Below are 12,970 nucleotides of genomic sequence, written 5' to 3'. Positions count from 1 at the left end.
ATAGAAAATTGCTGAACAGCGAGTATACCTGTCTGATTCTTGCTTTGGAAGCTTCCTCTCGGGGTGTACTCCACCATGTGAGGTGTGGGGTGTCGGTCTGCCCCTAGTGGGGGATGTCTCCCAGTTAGGCTACTCAGGGGTCAGGGACCCACTTGAGCAGGCAGTCTGTCAGTTCTCAGATCTCAACCTCCATGTTGGGAGATCCACTGCTCTCTTCAAAGCTGTCAGACAGAGTCGTTTGCATTTGCAGAGGTTTCAGCTGCTTTTTGTTTTTGTTGTTGTTGTTGTTGTTTAGTTGTGCCCTATCCCCAGAGGTGGAGTCTACAGAGACAGGCAGGACTCCTTGAGCTGCTGTGAGCTCCACCCAGTTGGAGCTTCCCAGCTGCTCTGTTTATCTACTTAAGCCTCAGCAATGGCGGGCGCCCCTCCCCCAGCCTCGCTGCTGCCTTGCCGGGAGATCGCAGACTGCTGTGCTAGCAATGAGGGAGGCTCCGTGGGCATGGGACCCTCCCGGTCAGGTGTGGGATGTAGTCTCCTCTTGTGCCCGTTTGCTAAGATCCTTGGTAGAGCACAGTATTGCGGTGGGAGTTACCCGATTTTCCAGGTGTTGTGTGTCTCAGTTCCCCTGGCTAGGAAAAGGGATTCCCTTCCCCCTTGCGCTTCCCAGGCGAGGCGATGCCTCACCCTGCTTCAGCTCTCGCTGGTCGGGCTGCAGCAGCTGACCAGCACTGATTGTCAGGCACTCCCTAGTGAGATAAACCCAGTACCTCAGTTTAAAATGCAGAAATCATCTGTCTTCTGTGTCGCTCGCGCTGGGAGTTGGAGATTGGAGCTGTTCCTATTCGGCCATCTTGCTCCCCCCCACCATTATGAGAATTTCTAATGACAGTTATCTGTACTCTTGCACCACCTTCATGAGAAAATGGCTGTCAGTTTCTGGTCATAGAGAAATGTTAGAATGTCAAGCCCCCTTCCTTTCCTTCATATCATGTAATATTTTCTTTCTGCCTAGGCCTATATGAAAAATATTTTTACTCACTTGAAGGTGAATATAAACACCCCCCTCCCTTCAAAACAACTACCTGCAACACAGTTAGTGAGGGGTTGAACAAACTCAGTGGTTTCATAAGTGATGCCTGTCTGCCCTACTGCTCTCATACCCATCAACAAAACTCTCCACCATGCATGGCTAAAAATAGCCAATGAAACTGGCAGATTCATGATTCTCCCCAGACTAAAGGGTTCTTAAGTCCCCATGCATGTCTTTAAAAGTTGATAGGGTGAGGCTGCAAGAGCCCAGGGGAACTGAGTCAAAGGGTCAGACTAAATATTTTCTAATAACACTTTCCTAACTATGCGTAGCAACATCAGTAGCGGGGAAGATGATTTGCTAACCCAAACACATGACCTTCCTTTGACTAAATGGTTGCTTCATATAATTCAAAACTCCTTTATTGGGATGTTAACTTTAATGGGTTTGGAAGGAATACTATTTGTCAAGATTAATGTATTTTTGAGGGGTGGCTCAAGACATAATAAGTGTATTTAATGTGGCTATAATACTCCTGACTTCAGGTTCTATTGCTTTAGGAATTTACATCTCAGTTTGCTCATCATTCACTCCTCCTACCCAACAATCCCTCCTCTCCACTCTAATTCTTTTTTTTTTTTTAATTCATCTTAAAGAAGGAAAATCTAGAATGCTGGTTTTAAACTAAATAAGGCTATTGTAAATTAGTTGGATTAAGCACCCTTTAAAGAAAATGATTAATAGTTTATTGCTTTCTGGCAAATATAGATAGTGCAATTCCTTTTTATTTGCTCAGTAGTTATCAATTTCAAGTACATGATGAGACCAATCAGGCATACACATTTGTGTGTTTGTTCAAAATCCTTATTTTGTCCACTAAGCTCCATATTACTGCACATTGAAAAAATAATAAGTTCTATCATTTGTATCTTAAAAAAACAATAAAAGAAGACATTAAAAATTTTTTAGCTGGGCACAGTGGCTGACGCCTGTAATCCCAGCACTTTGGGAGGCCAAAGCGGGCAGATCACCTGAGGTTTGAGTTTGAGACCAGCCTAATCAACATGGAGAAACCCCCTTTCTACTAAAAATACAAAATAAGCCAGGGTGGTGGTGCATGCCTGTAATCCCAGCTACTCAGGAGGCTGAGGCAGGAGAATCACTTGAACGCAGGAGACAGAGGTTGCGGTGAGCCGAGATCGTGCCACTGCTCGCCAGCCTGGGGGACAAGAGCAAAACTCCATCTCAAAAAACAAAACAAACAAACAAACAAACAAAAAGTTTGAACTAATGAGGTTAGCACCTAAGTGGGAATATTAGTTCATGATTCCTTCACTTCCTACCAGTGAAATGTTGAAGAGAGTAAGACATTGGCATACTGAAAATGTCAGTATGGTACAGTAAAGGCACAGTGCCTTCTTTGTGCCTCTTGGCGTAATTCTGCACTCTGAACAGAATTTGCATTCTGCTCTGACAAAATATGGGGTAATCCCTTAGGCACTCTCAGCTCCTGTTTCGTTTCTGCTATGTGTGGCTAATTATTTACCTAGATGTGTGGTAGGCAAATATGTGATAAAAGTAAGTAGGTTTTATTTAATAATCTTGGCTTCAGCTATATCTGTAATGTTAATAAAAATTCCATGCTTAATAAAATTCCATGCTTCATGTTCATTCTTTGCTTCATGTTTATGTAGCCAGTATCTTTCAGAGCCGGAGAATACAGACAGAACCCTCTGATATGCAGATTGTTGATAATACCATTGTTGGGGGAAACCTGGGACTTGATGAGACAGTGGCCTGTGTTCAATGTTAAGAGCTACAATAGCATTTAGGTTTCTTATTCTGGAGTTCAAATTAGTGTGAAGGTGAGATTCCAAGTCCTCCCATGGTACTGTCAAATTGCCAAGTTGTGTTGATCTTGATCATACAAACTAAAAACCGTATTTGAAATAGAATGGCTCTATAGAATTGCCATTGTGTTTGATATGGGACTGTCTCAGATGAGAGCCTAACAGAATTATTACCGAAAAGATAGAAAGGTGTTGGTGAAAGCAGTCCACATGCTGTGGCTGTACATTTAGGAGTAAATCACAGTGCTCTTCCTGCTGTTTGGGACTCTGTCTGTTGACATTACAATGGCCTCACAACTTACAAAAATCATTAAGGATTCCATTTGCACCTCCCTGGTGGGAAATTAAGAAATAAAACCATGCCAGCCAGTGTACATTTCAAATATTTACAATAGTATGCTTTCTCTCCAGGCGGTACTCTCGCAATATCCCTCTGAGAAATTAGTGTAACTATTGAATGGCCCTCCCCATGGCCAGCATTTTATTAAGGAAATCTCAGAGTCACTTCTTTCTCCATTTTCCCCAGAACCTTGATCTTCTTACCTCTGATGATCATGCCAGAGAACAAAGAAGTAAAAGGAATAGGGGAAAAAAGGAAAGGGAAGAGGGAAAGTAGCAGAAAGGGAAAAGGGAATAGAAGGAAAGGGAAGCATGAAATATTAAAGGTAGACATAAAGATAGGTTATGAACAGTAAAAATTGTGAAAGAATGGGAAAAGTTAGAGGAAATGATTTTAGAATTTTTTTTTAATTGAATACATGTTTACCTTTCTGGCCTGCTTAGAAGAGGCCCCTCTGAGGGTGGAAAACAGAAATGTCAGACTCTGATTTCTGTGAAGGCTTAAATGGAGTAAAGCAAACCTTCTGGACAATAGGGTGAGGGCAAGAAAAAGAGACAGAAAGAAAAATCCAATAAGAGCGTTTGTTTAGGCTCAAGATATGTACTTGGTCAACATGCACACACCTTCCGTCCTCTTGGATCACCAGGTTGATATTGTTCTAGAAATGCATCCCCTGGTGTGATTCAGCACCAGATCCTGGAAATGAATGTCTATATCACTGAGCTTGCCACTATTCTCCAATGGCAGGAATCACCACAGTGCTGACCATGTCCACGATCATCACTGCCGTGAGCGCCTCCATGCCCCAGGTGTCCTACCTCAAGGCTGTGGATGTGTACCTGTGGGTCAGCTCCTTCTTCGTGTTCCTGTCAGTCATTGAGTACGCAGCTGTGAACTACCTCACCACAGTGGAAGAGCGGAAACAATTCAAGAAGACAGGGAAGGTACAGCCTTGCTTTGACTATCAGATCCCTTGGGGAATGTGGAAAAGACTATCCTTATCTGTTGCGCTCTCTTGACAGTGTTGTAAGCCTTTGTGTTAAGTCCATATGCTTGTCAAGAGGCAAGTTGACAGTATGGTGACAAATGAACATTGAACCTTACTCTCTGCTTTGTGCTGGCTGTTTTCTCATCCTCACTCACCTTCACCAGGAGGTTTTGTGTGTGCAGAATTTCTTTCAATATGCTCCTTTCCCCCAACTGTACCCTTTGAATAAAAGGGGTTGACATACAAACCACATTCTTTCAAGTGGATGATCATGATAATAATAATAGCTACCACATAATGGGGGTTTATTATATATTGGCATCATACGAACCATCTAACATATTGTGTCAGTTAACTCTCATAGTAAGGTCAGTATTTTATTGCCCTCATTTCACAGAGGTGAAATAAATGCAGCTGGGTGGTAACTTGGCCAAGGTCACACAGCTGAAGAGGAATCGGGCTTTGCTTCTGGGTCTCCTTGACTTCAAAAGCTGTGTGTGCACTCTCAACCAATAAATGATATGTTTCTCTCCACCGAGAGCCAGCATTTACTTTTCTCTTCTTGTCACTCGGGAGAGTGGTAGAGCATAAAGGGAGGTCCTTCCCCCGACAGTATCCTAGAAATGAGGTGCCTTCTGGGCTCTCAATGTTATCCATGTTTTTTGTGACATTGTTTAATAAATGCAGATAGATTGCTCTCTACCTGCTTCATTTCACAGAGGATTTGGGCACCAGTTTCCTACTTTTTACAAGAACTTACATAAGATATTGTACTTGAGAAACTTAACTGATAAGAGTCATTCGTTTCTAGTCTACACTTCAGAGAATAAACACACATACACACACATATATATGTGCATATAGTATATATGTATACATACACATCCTATGTAGAGAATAGCTATACACGTATACCCGTAACTTCAATGAAATCTATTCACATTGGTTTAAGGTTTTTTTTACATGAGCTTTTATACACACCCAAACATTATTTAATATTTTTTCTACTTCTGAGAGCATCTCATACTTTCAGAGTGTTTTTATATCCTCTTCTCACACCGAACTTTCATGTCAACCCCCGGTATAGATCTCGCAGAGATTATCATCTCTATTTTATAAATGAAGAAGCAGAATTCTAGTGAAATGAAGTGACTTGCCAACAGATTCTCAGCCAACAGAACTGCAGTTGCAATTCAGATATGGAATGCTCACTTCATCCTTTGATTTTACATCCTTTGAGTCAAAGCTCTAAAAATAGCTGATTTTGTTTTCTTGCAGATGCTTTCATTTCTTTGCTAGCAGCATGTGACTATGTTTGCCTGTCACATACATACCCGCAGTAAGTGCTATGCAGGTGTAAGGAAACCAGGAGCTGTTAGAGCAGTATGCGGCAGTGGTGCGTAGGCATCACCTGTGTCCTTGTTAAACTCTAATTCAGGAGGTCTGGGGTGGGACCTGAGACTCTGAATTGCTAATAAGCTCTAGGTGATGCTGATGCTATTGGTCTATTACCCATACTGGATAGCAATGATTTGGATAGTCTGTGAAGTGAAAGGTGACAGGAAAAATGTGTAAGGAGGGAAAGAATTTTCTTCGTGTTTTATTTTGTTTTTATACGGGGAGTGGCTAACACAAGAAATAGGCACTGAAGTACTTTTGGCTCACCTCCATCTAGTCCTTTGACTCAAAAATATCTACAACTCCCTGCCCCCACCTGCCACACAACATATGTTCACACTGCCTGATTGTTTTATACTTGTCGATATTATACACCATCTTTTTGTGTACCACTATGCAGAACTTCTTTCCAGGTAATAAGCATCCTCCATTTTAAAAATTATTTTTTAATTTTTAATTGTAAAATTACTATAACTTAGATTTTACAATCTGAATTGATTTTTTAAGTGTGCAGTTCAGTAGTGTTAAGTATATTCACATTGTGGTGCAACCAATCTCCAGAGCTCTTTTGTCTCGCACAACTGAAACTCTATACCCATCAAAGAGCAACTTCCCATATTCCCCAACCCTCAGGACCTGGAAACCACCATTCTGAGCATCCTCAATTATCTCAAATAAATGCAATTATCTCAAAGGAATGTCCTATTTGCCATTCATGTCTTAGTGGGACAAAACGAAGAAATGATTGAAGTCAGAAGAAGAGATGGCAGGCCAGGTGCAGTGGCTCACGCCAGCACTTTGGGAGGCCGAGGCAGGTGGATTTCTTAAGGTCAGGAATTCCAGACCAGCCTGGCCAACATATGAAACCCCATGTCTACTAAAAATACAAAAATTAGCCGGGCGTGTGGTGGGCACCTATAATCCCAGCTACTCAGGAGGCTCAGGCAGGAGAATTGTTTGAACCTGGGAGGCCAAGGTTGCAGTGAGCTGTGATTGCACCACTGCACTCCAGCCTGGGTGACAGAGGAAGACGCTGTCTCAAAAAAGAAAAAAAAAAGAAGAGGAAGTCTTGATGGCAAACCAAATCCACCACATCCCAGCTTTGTGTTCCAGGTTAAGTTTCCTAAACCCCTTCTGTGCTTACACAATGGTGTCATTTCTTCCCCATTTACTTCACAGGGCTGTTGTGATGATCAAGTGATATAATAAAAGGGCCTAAAACCTTTGCAAATAACGTGCTATACAAATGGAAGTTCTTATTGTGAGTGGTGCCCAGAACACCTGCCCTGACGGAATAAGAGTATTACTAGGAAGAGTGGGAGCAAATCCAGTGAGATGAGATCCCTTGGAAGAAATAGGATGCAATGGGAGGGGCTGGGTAGAAGAAACGTCTGTGGGTTTGGGGGCTAATAGATGACACCTCTGTATACATATGGATTTAGAAGCCAGTATTAGGGAGCCAGTTGTGGGAGCCAGATATATGGATATAACAATGTCAAGCAGTTTGGAGAATGTTGCTTAGATCTGTGAGCAGGAGGGCTCACTAATAGTTCATCACTAGCTTAAATGTACTCACTGTCTTGGTCACTGGCAAGACAATGTTCAGGCCTATCCCTGGAAGGACAGTATCTTTTCACTTCATTTCAGAGAAGAGACCTGGACGCCAATGCAGACACCAAATGGAGGACTCTAAAGGGACTGAGCCAAACATGCCAGTGTCTTCTCCCAGACCACTACAGTAGAGTGACCGAGGGACGACGAGAAAGGGCTGGAGTGTTAGGCCTCGCAATGGAGTTCCTCTCTATGAAAACAAATCAGGCAAAACTTGTTTTCATCACTCCCCTACCACCATTACCACTACCATCCACCACCCACCACCATCATCCACCACCCAGCACCATCCACCCTCTACCACCATCCACCAACACCACCACCCACCACCCACCACCACCACTGCTCACCACCCACCACTTACCACCCACTACCACCGTCTACCCCAACCACCATCCAACACCACCACACACCACCTGCTCACCCACTGACCACAACTTATTACCAACCACCACTTACCACCTGCCACCACACCATCCCCCATATCCACCACCACCATCCCCACCACCCAACACCATCATCAACCACTGTTCACCACCATCCACCACCACCATCCACCAATACCACCACCATCCACTAACATCACCAACCACCACCCATCATATCAACCACCATTACATCCTACTATCACCCACCACCATTATCCAACACCATCATCTACCACCATCACCCAACATCCACCAATACCATCCCAACACCATCCACCACCATCACCACCCCTCACCACCCACCACCACCACCATATACCCTCACCACCATCTACCACCTACTAACACCACCAACCATGACCATTACCATCTACCACCCCCACCACCACCTACCACCACCACCCCCATTCACCACCACTACCACCACTCACCACCCACCACCACTACCACTGTCCACCACTACCACCATTCACCACCTACCACCCACCACTCACCATCATCCATCACCATCTACCATCACCACTTACCACCACCCACCATGACCACCATCCACCACTACCAAACACCACCATCATGAGCACCATCTACCATCACCACCAGATACCAATACCTACCACCACCATTCACCAACAGTCCCACCACCACACAACACCACCCACCATCTATCATCCACCACCACCATTCACCACCACAACCATCCATCACCACCATTCACCACCACCACCACCCACCACACACCACTACCACTCACCACCTCCATCATCTGCCACCACCATCCATCTCACATTATTACCATCCACCACCACACACCACTACCACCAAGTACCATCATGTTCATATACACATTCCTACCGCCTCCCTCGCTGAGATACTCAGAACTAGAAGAACAGCCGGTCTGGAAAACGTATCCCTGGTGCTGACCATTGCTCAGAAAGAGGAAAAATAGCTATTTTCTTTCTTGGCTGGGTGTGGTAGCTCATGCCTGTAATCCCAGCACTTTCGGATGCCAAGGCAGAAGGATTGCCTAAGCTCAGGAGTTGAAGACCAGCTTCAGCAACATAACAGGACCTCGTCCCTACTAAAAATAAAATAAAATACTATCTCTGGGGATGTATCTATTATGTGTACGTCTGCAGGGGGTGCCCAACAGTGATGGTGCCTTTGCAGACATATTACTCTTCGGGTCCTAAGGTTTGGCTTTCATGCTTTCCATTGCCCCAGTATGGCAGGGCACTCCAAGCCACTTCAAGCCCCATCTGGGCTGGAACTGGTGTCGGGGGAGCCTTGGATGAATCGTATGCCCTGGTGTTGGTGTTGCCTCACTCCTCTGAGCTCTTCTTTCTGATCAAGCCCTGCTTAAAGTTAAATAAAAGAGAATGAGTGAAAAGAAAATTAGCCTAGTATAGTGATGTGTGTCTATAGTCCCATCTCCTCAGGAGACTGAGATGGAAATGATCACTTGAGCCCAGGAGGTCAAGCCTGCAGTGAGCTATAATCACACCACTGCGCTCGAGCCTCGATGATAGAGCGAGACCCTGTCTCGATACATAAAAAATAATAATAAATTTTAATTTAAAAGTTAAAAAAAGGGACAACATAACTCAAGTGTGGGTCCTTAATTAGTTCACTGACTGCACAAAAGAGTCTTCATGTCTTTTGAAAAATATTAGATTTTTAAATCACTATAAATCAAATACATGTTTTGGCAGAATTTATTCTACAGCCTCCAATTTGAATTCTGAATGATTTCATCCAGTAGTAGCCTCTCTCTATTTGTTCATTTTTGAACTTCCCTATGAATCAAGAAGTGATTTTGTTTTCTCCAAGAGCAATTAGTAACAGCTGCTTTGTAGACACGGCTCTAAACTAGTGAGAACCGCTATCTTCCTCAGAGTGAAACCTTAAAGAAAATTTCAGTTTTGATTCAATCAGGCACTGGAGCCAGAAAGCATTGATAATTTGTTCCTTCAGAAAAATAAACCAATTCTGTGTTGTTTAATTGGGCTATGTTAGGATCATTTATAGGTGCTCTTAAGCAAAAATGGGAAGGCCCGGCTAATTTGCATTTGAATGGAGCAGCTAAAATCTTTCCTTATCCCATCCCCAAGCATAAATGGATCACCGATGACATGGTTTTAGTTTTGGACCAAAAAATATATATACAGTGACTGAGGATACTGCTATATTTTCTACAAAGAGGAAAAATAAGTTGAAAAACAAATCCAATTGGCTTATATTGCTGTTCTGATAAATCATATTTAACTTTATTAACATTATTTACTGTAATTCCTATTTGTAAAACCATATTCAAGACCTACTTAAAAAAAATTTTTTTTGACAGATTTCTAGGATGTACAATATTGATGCAGTTCAAGCCATGGCCTTCGATGGTTGTTACCATGACAGCGAGATTGACATGGACCAGACTTCCCTCTCTCTAAACTCAGAAGACTTCATGAGAAGAAAATCGATACACAGCCCCAGCACCGATTCAACTCGGATAAAGAGAAGAAAATCCCTAGGAGGACATGTTGGTAGAATCATTCTGGAAAACAACCATGTCATTGACACCTATTCTAGGATTTTATTCCCCGTTGTGTACATTTTATTTAATTTGTTTTACTGGGGTGTGTATGTATGAAGGGGAATTTCACATGTATACAACTTTAAAGCCAGACGATGTTTCGAAACAAAACTCTTGAATATGAGGTGGGTAGTCCTAGATGGAACTGGGAAAGAGCCAGTCACCTCTCCTGCCCTAATGAAAATTTGAAAGCTGACTTATTTACATCCAAGAAAGAGTTTAGGCCCTAGAAAAGTTGGACTCCATAAATAAGAGTCACAGGCATGTGTATTATGGGAAAAACAGTCTTCCATTGGGAAGGGCTTTGTAACTACTTCATATGAACCCTCCTTCTTTCTTCATGAAATGTTCTTTATTTAACTAGGGAAGAAAGCTGGACTATAAACAATAATTCAAGGATATTTGGTTTCTTACTGCCAGCCAAGTGCCTGGTTATCTACCAGAGCTCAACCATCCTTAGGTAAGAATACCTACATTGAGGTAGTATCACCTGCACTCACACAGTCAAGAATCCTGTGAAGGATCTCCAATCTCCTTCTCCAGTCAAGTCTTTATTCTTATTTAAATATTGTTTCAGGCCCGGTGCGGTGGCTCATGCCTGTTATCCCAACACTTTGGGAGGCTGAGGTGGACAGATCATTTGAGGTCAGGAGTTCAAGACCAGCATGGCCAACATGTTGAAACCCTGTCTCTACTAAAAATACAAAAATTAGCGGGCATGGTGGCATGCACCTGTAGTCTGTGCTACTCGGGAGGCTGAGGCAGGAGAATCACTTGAACGTGGGAGGCAGAGGTTGTAGTGAGCTGAGATTGCGCCACCGCACTCTAGCCTGGGTGACAGAGTGAAACACCATCCAAAAAATAAAATAAATAAATAAATATAAATAAATAAATAAATAAATATTGTTTCATATATTTATGAGCATAAGTGGAGAGGGGAAGCTAAATTTCCACTCATTCTTCTCATTCTAATGTTAAATTAATACATCAGTCATCAATAATAACATCTTGCATTTTGTAGACGGTGTATTGTTTTCACAACTTTTTAGAGGTTTTTAATTAATCACTTTGTTCAACAAATGTTTATTGACCACCTGTGTGTGCCAGGCACTTTACTAAGTGTTATGTACTGAAAAAATGAATATGAAATAGCATTCCTGCCTTCTCTAAGCGCATAGCCAACAGGAGCAGTGAACTGGAGCTATAACACATGTAACGAATGTTAAAATAGAGGTATGTACGCTGTCTTGTGTGAGTTCTGAAAGGGGGATACCAAAGAAAGGAAAAGAACATCTCCAAAGGGATGTGGACTCTCAATTGATAAACAACTGGAGATGCTTCCAGGTACTGTATTGAGTGAAAAAACTGAACAAAATGTATTTATCCCATGGTAATCCTTAATATCTTTGGTTGAACCAAGTAAACCAGGTCAAGTGGATATTAAATAACTGTTTGCTAAGTAGAAAAACCTCCTGTGATCAGTGTTCATTTTGCAGATCGGCAGTGTGCATGCTTTTGTTTTGAGTATTTTCTGAACAAGATTCAATTTAAAGAAAAGCCCTTGGCAGGAAATACTCCCATACCTATTTTGATTGCTGGGATTGAATTAAGAGAAATAAATTAAATGGTGTATTACTTTCAGTGTATTTCTTTTTATTTCACCATAAAGTAAATCAAAATGATTTGAATTATTTTTCACCAGGTGAAGAGACAAAACTTTCTGCTTTTTAAACCAATAACATTGGTTTTGGTTCTCTGTTGTGAATCACAGAGGGTTCTAGAAAAGTATCTTCCACCTGGGCACAAAATATTAAAAGGAAAATTATTTTTCTATTATGACTTCCCTCACAAGCAGGCTAACTCTGGGATACTTCATTCTATTTTCTTAATACAACTTTTCCAGTTCTTTTGAAACTTCCCAAGGATTATATTTTTATAGGATACTCTGCGAAAATGAGCTAATATAATGTATTAAAACCCTTCTCCATTTCATTGTAGATAGACCATAAATAAACTTTTAAAAAACTATTTATTTAATGGGTTTTAAGTTTGATTTACTAGTAGTATTTTGGTAGGATTATATTTTCAAAATACAGCACAGATTAATATCCTAGATGGCCAGGAATTTGTAGCTATTATTTAGCCAAGCACTACAATTGCATTACATTTCTGATTTTGACAAAACCAGATGTTTAAAAAGGGACAAATATACAAATGAACAGAATAAATCTCCACTGTTCTCTTCATCCAATACTCAGGTTCTTCGGGCTCTTCTGGTTTTTTTTTCATATACTTTGAAGTATAACATTCAATATGTCGAATGCTTCCCCTGGGCACATTTATTTCCTTGTTTTGAATCAAACGCATCACTGAATACATTTGGCAATCTAGTCTAGGAGAATGGGTCTCTATCACACCCACACACTTGGCATTCCTCTGGAGGAGCATGAATGCACAGTTGTTAGCCAATCAAACATAACTTTTGTTAATGGCTAGCAATACAGGCATTGTATTCTTCAGTAATGTACGTCTAACACTGAGAAGGAAAATATGTTTACTGCTCAAGGGAAGTATCAGAGCGTTTGGAATGAGCTCCTAGGAGTTCTGCCAGTTTTCTTCTCTCGAGATTGGTGGCTTGTGAAGACGGTGAAGAGAGGGCTGTTCCCATTAGCTTCATTTCTTCTTGGTAGCAACAAGATTTCTGTTCGCTTCTTACTCCAAGAAGAATTGAAACCACAGTT

The 12,970-nt window shown here is 41.8% G+C and overlaps 1 protein-coding gene across 1 annotated transcript in view; it reads left to right on the top strand.

The window, feature by feature from the left end:
* Positions 1-10,286, top strand: part of GABRR3 (gamma-aminobutyric acid (GABA) A receptor, rho 3) — a 55,772-nt gene extending 45,486 nt beyond the window's left edge. The window contains exons 8-9 of the mRNA XM_011986861.1: positions 3,968-4,164; positions 9,987-10,286. Coding sequence (XP_011842251.1) covers positions 3,968-4,164; positions 9,987-10,286 — 497 coding nt within the window. The remainder of the gene's footprint in view (positions 1-3,967; positions 4,165-9,986) is intronic.
* Positions 10,287-12,970: the final 2,684 nt, after the last annotated feature.

This window comes from Mandrillus leucophaeus, unplaced genomic scaffold (assembly GCF_000951045.1).
Source record: "Mandrillus leucophaeus isolate KB7577 unplaced genomic scaffold, Mleu.le_1.0 Scaffold1080, whole genome shotgun sequence".
In the NCBI taxonomy this organism is placed as follows: domain Eukaryota; kingdom Metazoa; phylum Chordata; class Mammalia; order Primates; family Cercopithecidae; genus Mandrillus; species Mandrillus leucophaeus.
Note: the sequence above shows the minus strand (reverse complement) of the source record. Positions and strands in the feature narration are given on the sequence as shown.